Below are 18,015 nucleotides of genomic sequence, written 5' to 3'. Positions count from 1 at the left end.
TGTACTCTAAAAAGTAAGCTTTATCATTGTGAACAACAATATTAAAATATTAAGCTTAATTTTAGGCCCCAATTGGGTACTAAAGCCCTATGTTAATTTTTATGTTCAACGGTAAAAAACACGATTAAAAACCATTTCTGATCACTTTTTTTCATTTTAATGCAATTATTTTTTTTGGACAAGACAACATTTTTTCGATGGATCAACTATGGGCCCCTTGGAACGAGCTGTCAAGTAGGAACTTTTCTGTCAAGAAAGACCGCGAGGTTAATTTTTCAAAATTGATTTAAAAATCCATTTTAAACTCTTTGTGGTTGTACAAAGGGTCATTGTACTCAGAAAAATAACCTTTATCGCAGTAAACAATAATATCAGCAATCTAAGCTTCATTTTAGGACCCAATTCGAATTCTGAAACAGATTTTTAATTATAATCTAATTAAATTCCGTTTCACAATTCGAATTGAACTGACAGACAGGGAGCTCGAACTTGATTTGCATCAGGACACTTTGACGAGGAACTCGTCGTTTTTTGAGTAATTTTTTTTCATCGAGCCTGCGACGTAGTCCTACATCAAAATTTCGAACTGTAATTTCAGTAAAATTAAGCTTGAGATTGATTTGTTCCGTCTCATCGTGTACGCTTGAAAACCGACGCCGCCTCGCGCATCAAAACAATAAACAAATACATTCACAAAAGTGTTCGGTGGGGGTGAGCCAGGCCAGGAGCATCAGCATTCAGCGGCCATCATCGCATTCGCGGAGAGAACCCAGAACCGCAACGTAGTGTGTAGAAGACGGAAACGATCGCGTCACTTCGATGGAATTTCTGCTGTAAAAGGTGGTTTAATTAGAGTGCGGGACACAGTCGATAATTGCGTTAGAGAGTGCTAATAGAGCCCGCGGACGTGAGGGAAGAAGTTTGAGAGTTTCAAGCCCCGGTGAGAAGACTCCGGCCGGAAGTCGCGATGGGTTGCTTCGAGAGCAAACCCAGCGAGCAGCATCAGCCTACGGCCGTTCGCGGTTGTACCGATATTTTCTGGCTCGTCGTTTACGTTCTGTTCTGGATTGCGCTGGTAAGTAAAGACAAGTGGGTGGGTTGGGAAGACTTAAGTCACACCACTTAAGCCGACCACAAAACGATGACGTCGACTTTATTTCCAAACATGGATCTTTGCGGGCAGGCCACACCCGGGTCGGGTCGCCGTGGCAAAAGCGATGACGTCGTTGGGAAAAAGAGCAGCCGGGATGGGACAGAATGGAGCCTTCTGGTTCAGCATAAACATAACATAACTGGGAAAGTGGGTCACAAAAACAGAAGGGTGGCAGGAGGGTGTTTAAAGGGACCGGACGGCGTTTGATATGATGCTTTGTGTGGAATCTTGATAATATCGCGCAAATACCCTTGGATAGCGGGCAAAGTGTTATTGTACTGTCGACTCGAGACAGAATAGCGGCAGAAGAAAATTTATTCGTTCGTACATTTATATGATGACTAGAAAAGCGTATTTCGTATCGATGCAATCATCCGTAACTTGTTGATATCCAGTTTAGAATTGCCTTCTTGAACAGTTAATACAAGTACAAAACTATACAAAAATGAATCAATCAACTATGTACTTTGATATTATCAAACGTTCTGCTCATTCAAAATTGAACCTCATTTTCTGAGAGCATATGCTATAGCAAAATATGTTGCTAGCCTAATCAACTTGCAAAAAAAGTAATATAATCATGTTATGTTCTAAAGATTTGTTTCCTACTGTTTCTAAAGCTGAAACAAACCTTTTTAATAAAATTACTAAAATTTAACTAAATAGAGGAACATACCGCAAACACAGTGTGAGCAAGTTTATTTTTACATTATTGACCATAACCTTCCGATAACACAACTTAACAAGCGTCCCAATCCATTTATGATACATATTTTCTCACAGTTCTTTCGCTTATCGCATTCTAAGTTTGCTTCTTAATAAAGTACGATAATATCGTTGTGTGTAAGTGAAGCTGAAGTAATTTGGCTAAAATTTCAAAATAGATTTGCAGTCCAAGGATCGATGCTCAAAAGCACGCAATTGCATTGACCTTGTTGCATTCTCTTCGGTTGATATCCATTTCTATTAACCATTTTGTCGTGACCAGACGGACATATTTCGGTCGTTTTCTCGCGGATTTCGGATGCCAATTCAAAACGCGTGTTTTATGGCCAAAGCAAAGCAGAAGACTGATTTATTTTTCTTTCTGTCACTCACACTACCATACAAGTTCTCGCACATGCCAGCACACCAATACTACTGTTCGCTACAAGATATTATGCTAGGGGTGCTCACATTTCTACATGCCACGCTCCATCACTACATCCTCGTTCTCCCCTACACTCTTCTTTTTCCTTTTTTTTTTATTTGAACAATTGTAAAGAAAACTATCCCTTTGTTACAGTAAAACATCATTGCTGTACATTATCATTCTATTTGCTTTTTTTGCCATTATTATTTTTTTATATTCTTATGTCAGGAAAAGCCAATTTTAACCTGGCCGCAAAAACCTGAATCTTTTCATAAACAATAAAATACTACACTTCTATAGCTGAATGCTCGTCAAATCTCGTCCTGTCCTCGATTTCCAAACGATGTTGATCTTGGAAACTATACACGCTCGAACCCACAGGCTTCTGGTCTCTGTTGAATTGTTTCAACACGTACCACGTCGATGGGTCAATAATCTGAAAATATACAAGAAAAAAAATCCAAACTTCTCGTTTGGCTCATATCAGACAATATGTGATCTAATTGTAAGTTTAAATATGCTGACATTATTTTAAATTCTATGATGAATTCGTTCAAATCATCATTTCAAAAGATTGAGAAACTTAAATTTCTTTGCCAACTTAAATAACATTCATCTAAAATTCCCACATACTTCACATCCCATTTCACATTTTCTCTAAAATTTCTTTTGAAAATTGCCCCAGAAACGATCACTTTCACCATTTTATCGAAACTTCCTAAAAGCTTAATTTCCAGTCCAGGTTACAAGACTATTGTTTCCTAAATCAATTGAATAATTTCCATCTGTTATCATATTTTTCGGCAATTCCTTTTCCGAATATTCCAACAACATCATCGCTTCATCCCATCTTCCCTGAAATCAAATCATGAGCTCCAATTTAAGTCGTGTAGGCTACAAACCTATCGTTTCTTAAATCACCACTTCAAAAGATTGAAAATCTAAAATTTTCCTAACCAATTGAATAATTTCCATCTGTTATCATATTTTTTTTTCAAATTCCTTTTCCGAATATTCCAACAACATCATAATTTTATCGCATCTTCCCTGAAATCCAATCCTGAGCTCCAATTTAAGTCGTGTAGGCTACAAACCTATCGTTTCTTAAATCATCACTTCGAAAAGATTGAAAATTGAAAATTGTCTTAACCAATTGAATAATATCCATCTGTTATCACATTTTTTTCGGAATTTCCTTTTCCGAATATTCCAACATCATCATCATTTCATCCCATCTTCCCTGAAATCCAATCCTAAGCTCCAATTCAAGTCGTGTAGGCTACAAATCTATCGTTTCTTAAATCACCACTTCAAAAGATTGATAATCAAATAATTTCTTAACTAATTGAATAATTTCCATCTGTTATCACATTTTTTTCGGAAATTCCTTTTCCGAATATTCCAACAACATCATCATTTCATCCCATCTTCCCTGAAATCCAATCATGAGCTCCAATTCAAGTCGTGTAGGCTACAAACCTATCGTTTCTTAAATCACCACTTCAAAAGATTGAAAATCAAAATTTTCTTAACCAATTGAATAATTTCCATCTGTTATCATTTTTTTCGGAAATTCCTTTCCCGAATATTCCAACAACATCATCTTATTTTATTTCATCTTCCCTGAAATCCAATCATGAGCTCCAATTCAAGTCGTGTAGGCCACAAACCTATCGTTTCTTAAATCACCACTTCAAAAGATTGAAAATCAAAATTTTCTTAACCAATTGAATAAATTCCATCTGTTATCATTTTTTTCGGAAATTCCTTTCCCGAATATTGCAACAACATCATCTTATTTTATTTCATCTTCCCTGAAATCCAATCATGAGCTCCGATTTAAGTCGTGTAGGCTACAAACCTATCGTTTCTTAAATCATCACTTCGAAAAAATTGAAAATAGAAAATTTTCTTAACCAATTGAATAATTTCCATCTGTTACCACATTTTTCGGAATTTCCTTTTCCGAATATTCCAACAAAATCATCATTTCATCCCATCTTCCCTGAAATCCAATCATGAGCTCCGATTTAAGTCGTGTAGGCTACAAACCTATCGTTTCTTAAATCAACACGTCAAAAGATTGAAAATCGAAAATTTTCTTAACCAATTGAATAATTTCCATCTGTTATCTCATTTTTTGGAAATTCTTTTTCCGAATATTCCAACAACATCATAATTTCATCCCATCTTCCCTGAAATCAAATCATGAGCTCCGATTTCAGTCGTGTAGGCTACAAACCTATCGTTTCTTAAATCACCACTTCAAAAGATTGAAAATCTAAAATTTTCCTAACCAATTGAATAATTTCCATCTGTTATCATATTTTTTTTAAATTCCTTTTCCGAATATTCCAACAAAATCATCATTTCATCCCATCTTCCCTGAAATCCAATCCTGAGCTCCAATTTAAGTCGTGTAGGCTACAAACCTATCGTTTCTTAAATCATCACTTCGAAAAAATTGAAAATCGATAATTTTCTTAACCAATTGAATAACTTCCATCTGTTACAACATTTTTTTGGAATTGCGTTTTCCGAATATTCCAACAACATCGTCATTTCATCCCATCTTCCTTGAAATTCAATCATGAGCTCCGATTTAAGTCGTGTAGGCTACAAACCTATCGTTTCTTAAATCACCACTTCAAAAGATTGAAAATCAAAATTTTCTTAACCAATTGAATAATTTCCATCTGTTATCACATTTTTTGGAAATTCCTTTTCCGAATATTCCAACAAAATCATCGCTTCATCCCATCTTCCCTGAAATCCAATCATGAGCTCCAATTTAAGTCGTGTAGGCTACAAACCTAACGTTCCTTAAATGATCACTTCGAAAAAATTGAAAACCGAAAATTTCCTTAACGAATTGAATAACTTCCATCTGTTACAATTTTTTTTTTCGGAATTTCGTTTTCCGAATATTCCCACAATATCATCATTTCATCCCATCTTCCCTGAAATCCAATCATGAGCTCCGATTTAAGTCGTGTAGGCTACAAACCTATCGTTTCTTAAATCATCACTTCAAAAGATTGAAAATCAAAATTGTCTTAATCAGTTGAATAATTTCCATCTGTTATCACATTTTTTGGAAATTCCTTTTCCGAATATTCCAACAAAATCATCATTTCATCCATCTCGAGCGTTTTGGTCCAACTTCCTGGCTCTACACTCTCAGGGGACTCAAGCTTACTGATTCTTCATTCATGCTCTACCCTCTCAGGGGACTCGAGCTTTTTGATCCAACTTCCGCGCTCTATCCTCTAAGGGGACTCAAGCTTACTGATTCTTCATTCATGCTCTACCCTCTCAAGGGACTCAAGCATTTGATCCAACTTCCGCGCTCTACCCTCTCAGGGGACTCAAGCTTACTGGTCCTTCATTCATGCTCTACCCTCTCAGGGGACTCGAGCTTTTTGATCCAACTTCCGCGCTCTACCCTCTCAGGGGACTCGAGCTTTTTGATCCAACTTCCGCGCTCTACCCTCTCAGGGGACTCGAGCTTTTTGATCCAACTTCCGCGCTCTACCCTCTCAGGGGACTCAAGCTTACTGGTCCTTCATTCATGCTCTACCCTCTCAAGGGGCTCAAGCATTTGAACCAACTTCCGCGCTCTACCCTCTCAGGGGACTCGAGCTTTTTGATCCAACTTCCGCGCTCTACCCTCTCAGGGGACTCGAGCTTTTTGATCCAACTTCCGCGCTCTACCCTCTCAGGGGGCTCAAGCTTACTGATCCTTCATTCATGCTCTACCCTCTCAAGGGGCTCAAGCATTTGATCCAACTTCCGCGCTCTACCCTCTCAGGGGACTCAAGCTTACTGGTCCTTCATTCATGCTCTACCCTCTCAGGGGACTCGCGCTTTTTGATCCAACTTCCGCGCTCTACCCTCTCAGGGGACTCGAGCTTTTTGATCCAACTTCCGCGCTCTACCCTCTCAGGGGACTCGAGCTTTTTGATCCAACTTCCGCGCTCTACCCTCTCAGGGGACTCAAGCTTACTGGTCCTTCATTCATGCTCTACCCTCTCAAGGGGCTCAAGCATTTGAACCAACTTCCGCGCTCTACCCTCTCAGGGGACTCGAGCTTTTTGATCCAACTTCCGCGCTCTACCCTCTCAGGGGACTCGAGCTTTTTGATCCAACTTCCGCGCTCTACCCTCTCAGGGGCTCAAGCTTACTGATCCTTCATTCATGCTCTACCCTCTCAAGGGGCTCAAGCATTTGAACCAACTTCCGCGCTCTACCCTCTCAGGGGACTCAAGCTTACTGGTCCTTCATTCATGCTCTACCCTCTCAGGGGACTCGCGCTTTTTGATCCAACTTCCGCGCTCTACCCTCTCAGGGGACTCGAGCTTTTTGATCCAACTTCCGCGCTCTACCCTCTCAGGGGACTCGAGCTTTTTGATCCAACTTCCGCGCTCTACCCTCTCAGGGGACTCAAGCTTACTGATCCTTCATTCATGCTCTACCCTCTCAAGGGACTCAAGCATTTGATCCAACTTCCGCGCTCTACCCTCTCAGGGGACTCAAGCTTACTGGTCCTTCATTCATGCTCTACCCTCTCAGGGGACTCGAGCTTTTTGATCCAACTTCCGCGCTCTACCCTCTCAGGGGACTCGAGCTTTTTGATCCAACTTCCGCGCTCTACCCTCTCAGGGGACTCGAGCTTTTTGATCCAACTTTCGCGCTCTACCCTCTCAGGGGACTCGAGCTTTCTGATCCAACTTCCGCGCTCTACCCTCTCAGGGGACTCGAGCCTTTGATCCAATTTCCGCACTCTACCCTCTCAGGGGACTCAAGCTTTTTGATCCAACTTCCGCACTCTACCCTCTCAGCGGACTCAAGCTTACTGATCCTTCTTTCATGCTCTACCCTCTCAGGGGACTCAAGCTTATTAGTCCATTTCCACGCCCTACTCTTTCGAAATTCTTACAATCTTTCTTACCTTTGCATGGTTCTCATACTCAAAATACTCACAATCAACCACCCAATCGTCTAAGGAATCTCGAGACAACTTTGTTTACAAACAGAGTTGAAACGCATGCAAGTTATGACGGACGAATTTGATTTCCTTTTGAACACAGCACCCACAACCTAAAGGGCACATCTTTAAAAAATATGTACACTTAAGTTACCAGAAATTCACATAAAACGTATTGTTAAAAACCATCAACAATGTTACATGCCCATCATACACTTTTGATCGTTATCAAAACTGGTTTACTATATTGACGTTTTGGCTCTAATTGAACCATTCGCCTTCGCGGAGTCGTTATATGTAAGAAAACTTGTCAGAAAATACTTTATCATCTATTTTTAAAACCACGGATATGATCTTGTTCGGCGCCATCCACAAAATACTGTCTGTTTCTTACAATTTAAACGCCGCACGGCATTTAAGAATGTGCCGTAGACATTGTTGCCAGCTATTATCAGCAAGTGTAGAGCAGTCGAAAATAAAACTAACAACATTGCCAACGATTGGTAGAAGAACAACAGCAAAAACGAAACAAAGTATGGGATTTGACAGCACGTATTTAGTCAAAAGTGCGGCTTGCAATTCGTGGCTGCCTTGCCGCGTACTTTTATTGTACATATGCAACTTTCAGCATTCATCCTACAAAAAATAACTTTTTGGTCAAACATCGGCCTGACATCGGTCTGATAGTAGAGCGTCTATAATAAGAATGCTTACACAAATGTCGGTCCCACTTCAACCATGACTAACACCGCTTAACTGAACAGGGAAAGTAATGAAAACAAACAACGCAGCCGTCTTGCTGTTCTTTTTTGTTAGCTTTTGCCAATCTCGCCGCTACTGACTTACCAATAAAATCATTGCCTCTGGTAATACGCTCCGTGTTATTTTCGTCCTATATCAATCAAAATCACTGCTCGATGGTTTCACACGATTACAATTAGGATTATTTTTTCCACTGGTCCCTGCTGCGAGGGACACACGCGCCATTAAGGCTTCCTAAGCAGTCGAACACCACAGCAAATGAACATTTTCATCGCACAATTTCTTCCTTGCAAACAATTTTCACTATAATTCGCGTCGGGAGCGCTGTTTGCGCCATTGTCGTGACCAGACGGACATATTTCGGTCGTTTTCTCGCGGATTTCGGATGCCAATTCAAAACGCGTGTTTTATGGCCAAAGCAAAGCAGAAGACTGATTTATTTTTCTTTCTGTCACTCACACTACCATACGAGTTCTCGCACATGCCAGCACACCAATACTACTGTTCGCTACAAGATATTATGCTAGGGGTGCTCACATTTCTACATGCCAAGCTCCATCACTACACATTTGTATTTGATTTTGCTAAATTTATGAATTACTACCTCAAACTTCTTCTTTTTACTTTAGAACTTACAATTATTGTTTTAGTATTGAACTTTATGCATTATGCTTTCTTTTAATCTACGCCCTACTCAATATATTTAATGATCAAAGTCAAGGAGTTGAGGATGTATTAAGGAGCTATTAGACTACGGCAAACAAATAAACAAACTCGTTTTTTTGTGTTTGCCAGGAACCGTGTAGTAGGGGTAAGCGTGGTTGCCTCTCACCCAGTCGGTCAGGGTTCGATCCCAGATAGTCCCCTCGACATTTTCGAGACGAGATTTGTCTGATCAAGGCTTCCGTCGGACGGGGAAGTAAATGTTGGCTCCGGTCTAACCTAGAGTCCTGGGTCCTGCCTCGGTGGAGTCGCTGGTAGGCAGTTGGACTAACAATCCAAAGGTCGTCAGTTCGAATCCCGGGGTGGATGGAAACTCAGGTGTGAAAAGAGGTTTGCAATTGCCTCAACATTCAAGCCTTCGGACACCTAGTTTCGAGTAGGAATCTCGCAATCGAGAACGTCAAGGCAATGCTGTAGAGCGAATAATTTGATTTTGATTTAATAACTATATATTTTTTCACTCAACACACCCTACACAAAACAAAAGCAATCATCAACCGGAGCGTTTGGTACGGTATGTCCACGCATCCTTCCTCCCTTGTAGATTCTGTGAAAATTGATCCGTTCTCAGAATCCTCTCTGCGGTAAACACAACGTAGTAGGGCTGGCCGCTTTATGTTTTGCAATATATTTTCGGGTGTTCTCGGATGTACTGCAATTATGAATATTGACAAGAAAAGTGCTTGACTTTCGCGCGTTTGTGTTAGATTAGATTAGACAACAACTTTGTCGAAGACGGTAAAACGATCCGAGTTAATACTGACGAGTTTTTAGCGATTTAAAGAAGAAGTTTTTGTATGAAAAGTTTATTTGTCACTAATTTTAACGATAAAAAGCGACCCACAAAAGTCACGAAATGTTCTAGCAGTCTCAATTGGGATCCCATAAGATCCTAGTTAATATTATGAAGTTTAGATAAGTACTTTAAAAGTTATGCTAAATAAACGATTTTGGATAATGTCCGGAAGATTGTAAAAAGGGTGGTTTTTGTAAGAAACCCTGTCTTGTTATATATTTTTGGACAGGTGTTTGAAAAACCTTTACAATGAGCCAAACAGATTGAAGATCTGATAACCCTATCAGAAGTGATATTTGAGTACCTTTTGGAGGCCGGATCTCAGATATTATAATGAAAATAATGGCCGGGTATATTATGCGACCCGTCGAGTTGGATTATTGAAAGACTGAAAGGTGAGCTTAGAAAAAATTAAGATCTGAACACCCCATCAACAGTTTTGAGCACTAAAGTCATATTTTAGCACTATGCATAAGCCGGATCTCAGATTTTTACAGAAAATGATATCCGGATCAAACATGCGACCCATCGTTGGATGGGTTCTCAAATGACCTTTTATTGTAGGGTGTAAAGTGATTTTCTTAAATTAAAAAAAAAAAACAATACAAAACCAATTGTCCCCAAATTTTGGGAAGTTGTTGAAAAAAGGAGTTAATTTTTTTTTTTGTAAAAACAAATTTGTAAATACAACTTAGGACAGTTGAGTTGGAGAATTTGAACGGTGTGCATCGCGGTCCTCGCGCAGGATTTTCGTTGCCGTTTCCGTCTTTGTTGTCCCCCCGATTGTGTGTGTATTTCGATCCGGGCGGTTTCGCGTTTTCGCATTTTAGTTGGTTTTATCTTTCCACACGGCTGTCTAAGATTAAATCATTTATGCTAAACTCAACACCAAATAACCGGGAATAGTCTCATTCGCATAATCCGACTATTTGCCTTGAGAATGCATAATACATCACACCATTAAACGAAATTTTTTGATTATTGGGTCGCATCATCATCCTCTATGTTGAATCCTGGCCATTACCCTTACCCACTAACAAAATCCCAAGTAGAAGTAGTTTTCCGGCACACGCGGGGGTGTGGATATCGTATAGAACCCACCCTTTGTAGCAACCTGTGCTAACTAACATTCCCGTCCCATTCCCTCGAGATCTACAAACTGACATGGCGGGCGCCGTTGGTGGCCAACGACTGTTTCCTATTCGCACCGGCTCTAGTTTTGATGATCGTGATGTTTTATCTTTTCAGCGCATTCATGCATGCTGTTGATAAGGGAAACATCATTTGATCGTTGAAGCGTGTGACCGGTTGTGCTGATGGGATATTATGGTCCTGTTCAGCAACGGAGAAGGACAACCATGGGTGGTCTCTCATGCTCATGCTCATGCTCAAAACAAATTTGTAAATACAACTTAATATACTATATAAATGTGACGAAGGCACCAACCACCATCAGGTGAATTAAATATGGTTTTTTTTTACTGAAAATTGCGAATTACGAATTTAAACATAGGTTTGGTAGGTATTTCGCCCTAGCAGATCTACTCCCAACATTTTAAATCAGCGAAACAAGATCGCATGATCCGCTTGCATCAACTTCTGAGATCGAATACGACGATTAACCACTCTATGACTCAAATTCAAGTTTATGTGTCACACTCGCGCACCGCGCCCCGCACTTCCTCTTCCCGGTGCCGCTCACTTTTAAATGTTTGCAATTAAAATTCATTTTTGTTTTGTTCTCGTTCCAGCTGGTGGTGGCGGTCTTTTCGTTCGTGTACGGCAACCCGTTGCGCATCATCAATGGGTACGATTCGTTTGGAAACACGTGCGGCGTCAAAAGTAACGAGAAGTTTGCTAAATTTCCGCTGTCCGGGATGAACACGGTGGACAAGCCTTATGTGTTCTTCTTGGATATTAAGGAGCTGCGGCAGACGTTGAAGATTTGCGTGAAGGAGTGCCCGAAGCAGCAGATCAACAGTTCGATGGCGCTGTACCAGTACTATGAGGATAGGGATACGAAGTACTGCCGGTATGACTTTGATATGAGCCTGCTGAAGACGCAGCAGTCGAGCGATCCGAAGTACTTTGCGTTCGCTGGGCCGTGTCCGACGATCCCGGTGTACAAGTCGAAGCCGGTGCTGCACCGGTGTATTCCGAGCGGGAAGAATGCTCCGTTGCATCAGGTGAAGGACATGTACGCGTTGATCAACTCTTGGGGTGCGGCGCAGCAGGTGTTTAGCGATCTTTATAAGACATGGCCGACGGTGGTGTTGGTTTGCGGGTTGAGTTTGATCTTTTCGATCATTTTGATAACGATGCTGCACTGGTTGACGTCGATCATTTCGTGGTTGATTTGTATCTTTGTCGCGGTCGCTAGCATCGGGATTACGGGGGTGCTTTGGTGGAGTTACTACAAGGCAAAGCACTCGATGGATACGGATGCGAAGTTGTCTTATCTGGAGGAGCTCGTTCGTAACGAAAGCACAATCTACGTGTTGGCGATCCTGGCGACCTGCATCATGATCATTCTGCTCGTTATCATTTACTATTTGCGCGAGAAACTCAGCGGGTTGGCGGCTCTGTTCGAGGAAGCCGGCAAGTGTATGATCGAACTGCCCGGCCTTGCTGGACCGCCGCTGTTGGCCTGCATAGCGCTAGCGATCTTCCTCACCTTCTGGGTGGTGGTGATCGTGTGTTTAGCTACCTCAAACTACCCGAACGTTCGTCCGCTGCTGCCTTTTACCCAGCTTAAGGAGAACCCGGCCAATACTAGCGTAACGCCTAAACCGGGCGATCTTCCCGCAGACAACAACACCTACAAAAGTGAGTTTGATTAGTTTCAAGTGTAAGCCAGTGATCTAACCTCCCATTTTCCCCCTCGCAGCCTTCGACCTCGTCGAATACCCGGAAGCGGACTACCTTCGCCACATGCTCTGGCTGTACATCATCGGTCTCATCTGGACGACGGAGTTCATCTTCGCGTGTCAGCAGCTCGCGATCGCCGGCGCCGTCGCGTACTGGTACTTCCGCAAGCCCACCGACACTCCGGTGCTGCAGTCGATCGGCAAGCTGATCAAGTACCATCTCGGCTCGGTGGCCAAGGGATCGTTCATCATTACGCTGTTCAAGATTCCGCGGCTGATCCTAACCTATCTGTACACCAAGTGAGTTGATTGATCTTTGAAGACGTGTTGGTGTCTTTTCATAACCGACTTCTTCCAGATTGAAACGCCACCAGAACGAGGGCTCCGAGTGCGCCAGCTGCTGTCTCAGGTGCTGCATTTGCAGCTTCTGGCTGCTGGAGAAGTTCATCCGCTATCTGAACCACAACGCGTACACCGTGATCGCGATCGAGAGTGTGAATTTCTGTCCGGCGGCCAAGATTGTGAGTTTCTAGTTTTGGGTTGTTGAATCAACTCTGTTCTAATTGGAGAATCTTTTTCGATTAGGCATGGAACGCACTGGTGACGAACGCGCTGCAAGTGGCCACCATCAACGGCATCGGCGATTTTGTGCTGTTCCTCGGAAAGTTGGCCGTGGCCGCGCTCTGCGGACTGATTAGCATCCTGATGCTAAGAGACAATCCGGACGTGAACTTCTACATGGCGCCGGTCATCGTCATCACCGTGTTTTCGTTCTTCGTCGCGCACATCATCCTGTCGCTGTATGAGGTAACGTGATCTTGGAGTTGAACACCTTTAGAACAAGATCAACACAATCTACCTTTCAGATGGTGGTGGACACGCTCTTCCTGTGCGTCTGCGAGGATCGCAACATCAACGGCAACTCGGGCCGCTGGCGGGAAAGCAACCTGGCCCGCCTGCTCGGCGAAGAGCCCGTCCAGGAGGCGGACGCCGTCGAGGCGCCCATGCAGGTCGTCGAAATGACCCCGATCACCAAGCAGCCCTTCTCGGTGCAGAGTCTGCACATGACCGACATCGACATTGACAACAACGACAAAGCTTAAGCAAGCGGCCCGCGAAAACTCAAAAGTGAACCAACACAACCGTGTATCTCCTCTCCGACCAACGCGCCGCCGGTTCGGTCCGCGAGTGCTTCGAATAATGTGTGCTTCAACGTCGTCTACGAATACCAATTCTGTTTTGGTAGGCTGAGCAAGCTTGAGCGGGACGCGCCGGAACGGTACAACAATCCATCCAAAGTTTATGTATTTCCAACGGTCATTGATACATTTTACTATATTTACACACGCACACAAACAATCACACATTGAAACATTACTTAACGTTATCTCCCCTCGGATAAGCTCAAATGTTTATTTTTTAATATCAAGTTCTTCAAATTCGAATGCTCTATTTAATATTTATTAAAAACTAAGATAGTTTATGCGCGAACAAAACTAAAACTAAAAAACCTTAAAATTACATCTCTCTCAACTGTCCCAATAAGGATTTTTTCCCAACCTCAAACAGCCTTCCGTTCGCATTGTTAAGCAAACAGCAACAACAGTTCAATCACACAACAAAGCAAACAAGCACACAAAACAAAAAAAAACAACAATCAGATGGTGTTACTGTATTTTTCGTTGTTAGAGTAGTTTATAAATATATTTTTGAACAGATTTTTATTCCGATATTGATGTTTTTTGTCGATGCCAGAGTTTTCCGATTGTGCAAAACAGAGAATGAAGATGCAAATAATCACAGCCAGTTTAGAGATGTGTATAATCGCTAAGTTATAATATTATACAGTTTAAGGTTGGAAAGTGAAATATTAAAAAAAGTATATTGAAAGATGCAACTAATAAATTTAAACTATTGTGAAATATTGCATGTGAAATCTATGTTTTTTTATTCATCCGAAATACAAAACAGAAATTTTTTGATCGTGTACGGAAAAATTCGACCTGCAATTGGGTTCTAAGAATATTATTAAAAATTGCTAATTTTATTGTATCCAATGATTTCTCTAAGCGCAACTACACATTGTAAAACCACTAGAATAAAAAAACATGAAATAAACTTTGAAAAATAGGATTTCGTCCCTTCTTGACAGAAAGCCTCTTTTAGTTGTTCCAATGAGACCACAGCTAATCCAAAGAGTACTTCTCTCTGGTTCTATCTTGCTGCTGTTTAACGATACAGGCCTTAAAACTTGTTTGAATGGTTTGGTTGAGCGTTTTAGCAGAATGCAGTAAATACCTGTGATAATACAAAGAGAGCAACAAAATAAAAAAAATATATATATAAAAATTACAAGCCATGGTCTCAACATTTGAATGAAAATTGAAGTTGTTTTACAATCATTAGTTTTCAAAATATCAAAGTATTGAAGAGATTTTTTTTCACCGAAAAACATTTTTTTGCGTGCTATACATTGGAATTTCACAAAAAAATTAAATAATTTTGATCGATCCCAACCATGCTAAATATGATTTGAAACGCAGGAAAATGCATTTCTAATTGTTTTCAATTGGTTGGACTTTAACATTTTGAAGTTCTTTGAAACAAAATTTTGCCCCCTGATTTTTCGGACCAATTTCAATTTTTTTAAAAATTTCTAAAATAAAAAAAAATTTAAAATTTATAATTCATTCTTGAACGACGAAAAAGCCTACTTTTATGTACCAAAAATAACAGAATCGAATAGCAACACTTTTCAAAATCAGTGCTGAAAAGTTTTACTTTTGAGCACTGAAATTGATGCTGAAAAGTTGAACTTTTCAGCACTTGTTTTGAAAAGTAATACTTTGAAACATTTATTTTATTTGAACGATTTATTGACAAAATACATGAACATTTGACTTATAATTTCACTCGAAGGGTTTTTTTCGGAATTGCAAAAAATGTTGTATGAAACTCGTTGCAAAACTTGATTTTTTCAGCACTCTTCGTATTTATCCAGCTCGGTGAACCTCGTTGAATAACTGTACGACTCGTGCTGAAAAAATCCTCTTTTCGAACTTGTTGCATTAACTACTATTTCAATCGATCCAAAAACTTTTTATAATTCTAAAAAAAAATCAATAACGAAAGGAGATCTACTTTACTTAGGTCATGATTCTCAGGCTTGATAAGGGCGTTTAGGAAACATTAGCAGAAGAAACATAAAACTAAAAATAAAGATAGGTAACTGTAACATAACCATAACCCAACCTCGCCTTTAAACAGGCTTCGATTTAAAAAATCGCCAAAAATCAAATTTTCAACCAATTTTCGATCTTTAAAAAGCATTGGAGAGAAGATCTCCTAAAATTTTAGAAAATTTAAGGGTTGGAAGATTTACTTGTTTAATGTGACTTTGCCAATGGTTTTAAAAATGTTTAAAAAATAGACAAGAGTTTGAAAATCATTCCATTTAAACGGTTCTTTCTAAAGGCTCAAATTTCAAAAAGAAACAAGGCTCTTTTTTTGAGTCGTGGTTCATTAGCTATTTTTAGTGAACCGGCTCGTCTATTTTGTTGGTCGTTGTTATGCTTATGCTCATATTTTTTTTCTCATAAAAAATAAAAAAAAAATAATGCAATTTCACTTTCAATGTTTTATTATTTTCTAAAACCGACAATAAAAGGGAATGAAATATACTACAAAGTAAAAGTTAGCGTCATTAAAAAAAAACATCACGGCACAGTTTCAAAAAGTCAGCATTCACTTCATTCTGAGCGTCGGAATTTTGGAGGTCCGCGTTTGCAGCGGCTTCTTGGCCACAATCTCGGCACTTCCGCCGATGGCATTGTTCTTCTTCATTTGACCAAACAGGGCCGTCTTGCGCATATTGGCCGGGGTCTTTTTCACGTTGGTCACGCACCCGAGCGGCGTCCGCGTGGCCGAGTTGATGGCCAATCTTTCGAGCTTTTCCTTGACGGGAGTTACCGCTGCGGCGACATTTTCGTCCTGAAGAATGACGATGGGAGTGGATTTGTCTTGCGCGGTTTGACTTGTTTCGCTTTCTTCGCGCTGCTTCTGATCTTCCTCGTCTTGTTTCTCTTCGTTGGTGTCCTTCTCCTCAAACACAATGGGCGTCCGCTGGATGTTGATCGAGGGCGAGCGAGGATCTTTACCTGAGGCGTCGTGCAGTCCCTGGATTATGCACTCGATGTCCGCCTTCAGTTCGGTGTTTAAGCTAATGTCGCTAAACAAACTGGGCGTTTCGGTGACGACGGCGTCCACCTCGCTGAAGGTGCCCTCGTCGCAGCTGATTTCCTCGTACTCAAGCGACGTCCCGCACAGACCAACGTTGGACGCGTTGCTTTCGTCGTGCTGGCCACCGGCCGAGGACAAAATCAGCGGGGTACGATCGAATGAGCTGGGCGAGCGGGGATCCAGCAGGGACTGCAGCTTGGAACCGGCGGCGTTTTCGGGACGGATCGGAGTTTGGGTGCTGTCCAGGATTTCCGTTAGATCCGCCGTGAGGTCGCGCACCTTTGTTATGATTGGTTTTTCGAGAATCTGAAGCGCATAAGACTAACTTTAGCATCAATCAAAGTAATTTAAACCAAATAAAAAACATACCTCAGCGATTCCGATGGGACTTCGGTTGATGTTTACCGTTGGTGAGCGCGGATCTTGGAGCTGGTTGTTCAGCTGCTGCTCCGGGGCTTTGATCGCGGCTGGAGCTATCTTGCTGTGAAAAATGCCCATTCTGAAGTTCCAATCTACCAAATAAAACCACAATCAGCAACTGTTATGCTTGAATCCGCAAATTAGTTAGAAACCTTTTAAATTCCGGAGCGCAAAATGCAACGAACTTTCAATGGCGGTTTGTACACACTCTCTGTGGTGGTGATGGTGGCTGGCGGATAACGGTGGGTGAGGAGGGAGGGAAAGCATAAATTCAAACGGCTTTGCTGCGCAGCATGACAGAAGAGAAGGAGGGGGATGATGGTTGACTCGTGTCAGTTGGAGGTTGACTGTTATATTATGTTACGGTTTTCATGAACATCCCACGTCACGCCTTTCGTGGACGCTTCCCTTCTCCAACTGTCATTACAGATTGTCAAGGCAAACAGATTGGCCAATGTTTCTGGACACCAAACGTGCTGGACACCAACCGCCCTTTACGCCCAGCAAAACTGGCAGTGTTGCAAGCGCAAAACATACGTTGCCAGTGCCGATTTATTTTCCATCGGCCAATCTGTCTCCCTCGACAATCTGTAACTGTCATCCATCTTTCCTGTCTCTCTCTTTCTATTCATTCATTCTTGTCGCGAGTACGGACCTGAAAGGACGTGTCTGAATAAAGTCGACTTGTTGTGAATCGTAAATCGCGTCTCATTTATTCGTACTAAAACATGGTGTCAGAAGTTTTCGCGGACAACTAGTGGATTTCCGGCGTCATCGGTATAACGCGGAAGGTTCCTGTGAGGAGATTCAACGTCGGGCGGCCAAAGAATCATACGCGGAAGTGATCGGAAAAGTTGCGCTCTTTGTTGCGAACGTGTGCGATCCTGTCCGGCGGCCATATTTCTTTGTGCGCGTCTTCGAACTGTTGGAGATTTC

General features: G+C 41.5%; 2 protein-coding genes across 2 annotated transcripts; one reads left to right on the top strand and one right to left on the bottom strand.

Moving 5' to 3' along the window:
* Window positions 1–713: 713 nt before the first annotated feature.
* Window positions 714–14,339, top strand: LOC120418660 (choline transporter-like 1). Its single transcript, XM_039581107.2, has 6 exons — window positions 714–1,075; window positions 11,305–12,379; window positions 12,441–12,720; window positions 12,779–12,941; window positions 13,006–13,227; window positions 13,287–14,339. The coding sequence occupies exons 1-6, from the start codon at window positions 968–970 to the stop codon at window positions 13,521–13,523; spliced, it is 2,085 nt and encodes a 694-aa protein (XP_039437041.1). The 5' UTR covers window positions 714–967; the 3' UTR covers window positions 13,524–14,339.
* A 1,703-nt stretch (window positions 14,340–16,042) lies between these two features.
* LOC120418664 (uncharacterized) lies at window positions 16,043–17,379 on the bottom strand. The gene is made up of 3 exons (XM_039581114.2): window positions 17,232–17,379; window positions 17,029–17,171; window positions 16,043–16,965 (listed from the first exon to the last, which is right to left on the bottom strand). The coding sequence occupies exons 1-3, from the start codon at window positions 17,344–17,346 to the stop codon at window positions 16,165–16,167; spliced, it is 1,059 nt and encodes a 352-aa protein (XP_039437048.1). The 5' UTR covers window positions 17,347–17,379; the 3' UTR covers window positions 16,043–16,164.
* Between the last annotated feature and the right edge of the window lie 636 nt (window positions 17,380–18,015).

This window comes from Culex pipiens, chromosome 3 (genome assembly GCF_016801865.2).
Source record: "Culex pipiens pallens isolate TS chromosome 3, TS_CPP_V2, whole genome shotgun sequence".
Lineage (NCBI taxonomy): Eukaryota > Metazoa > Arthropoda > Insecta > Diptera > Culicidae > Culex > Culex pipiens.
Note: the sequence above shows the minus strand (reverse complement) of the source record. Positions and strands in the feature narration are given on the sequence as shown.

What these genes read in the sequence shown, in the direction of transcription:
- LOC120418660 (XM_039581107.2), top strand. Translation starts at nt 968, where the DNA reads ATGGGTTGCTTCGAGAGCAAACCCAGCGAGCAGCATCAGCCTACGGCC. An exon ending in TTCTGTTCTGGATTGCGCTG is followed by an intron (nt 1,076 to 11,304) that starts GTAAGTAAAGAC and finishes TTCTCGTTCCAG; the next exon opens with CTGGTGGTGGCGGTCTTTTC. An exon ending in AGACAACAACACCTACAAAA is followed by an intron (nt 12,380 to 12,440) that starts GTGAGTTTGATT and finishes TCCCCCTCGCAG; the next exon opens with CCTTCGACCTCGTCGAATAC.
- LOC120418664 (XM_039581114.2), bottom strand. Translation starts at nt 17,346, where the DNA reads ATGCTTTCCCTCCCTCCTCACCCACCGTTATCCGCCAGCCACCATCAC. An exon ending in TGCGCTCCGGAATTTAAAAG is followed by an intron (nt 17,172 to 17,231) that starts GTTTCTAACTAA and finishes TTTATTTGGTAG; the next exon opens with ATTGGAACTTCAGAATGGGC. An exon ending in GTCCCATCGGAATCGCTGAG is followed by an intron (nt 16,966 to 17,028) that starts GTATGTTTTTTA and finishes TATGCGCTTCAG; the next exon opens with ATTCTCGAAAAACCAATCAT.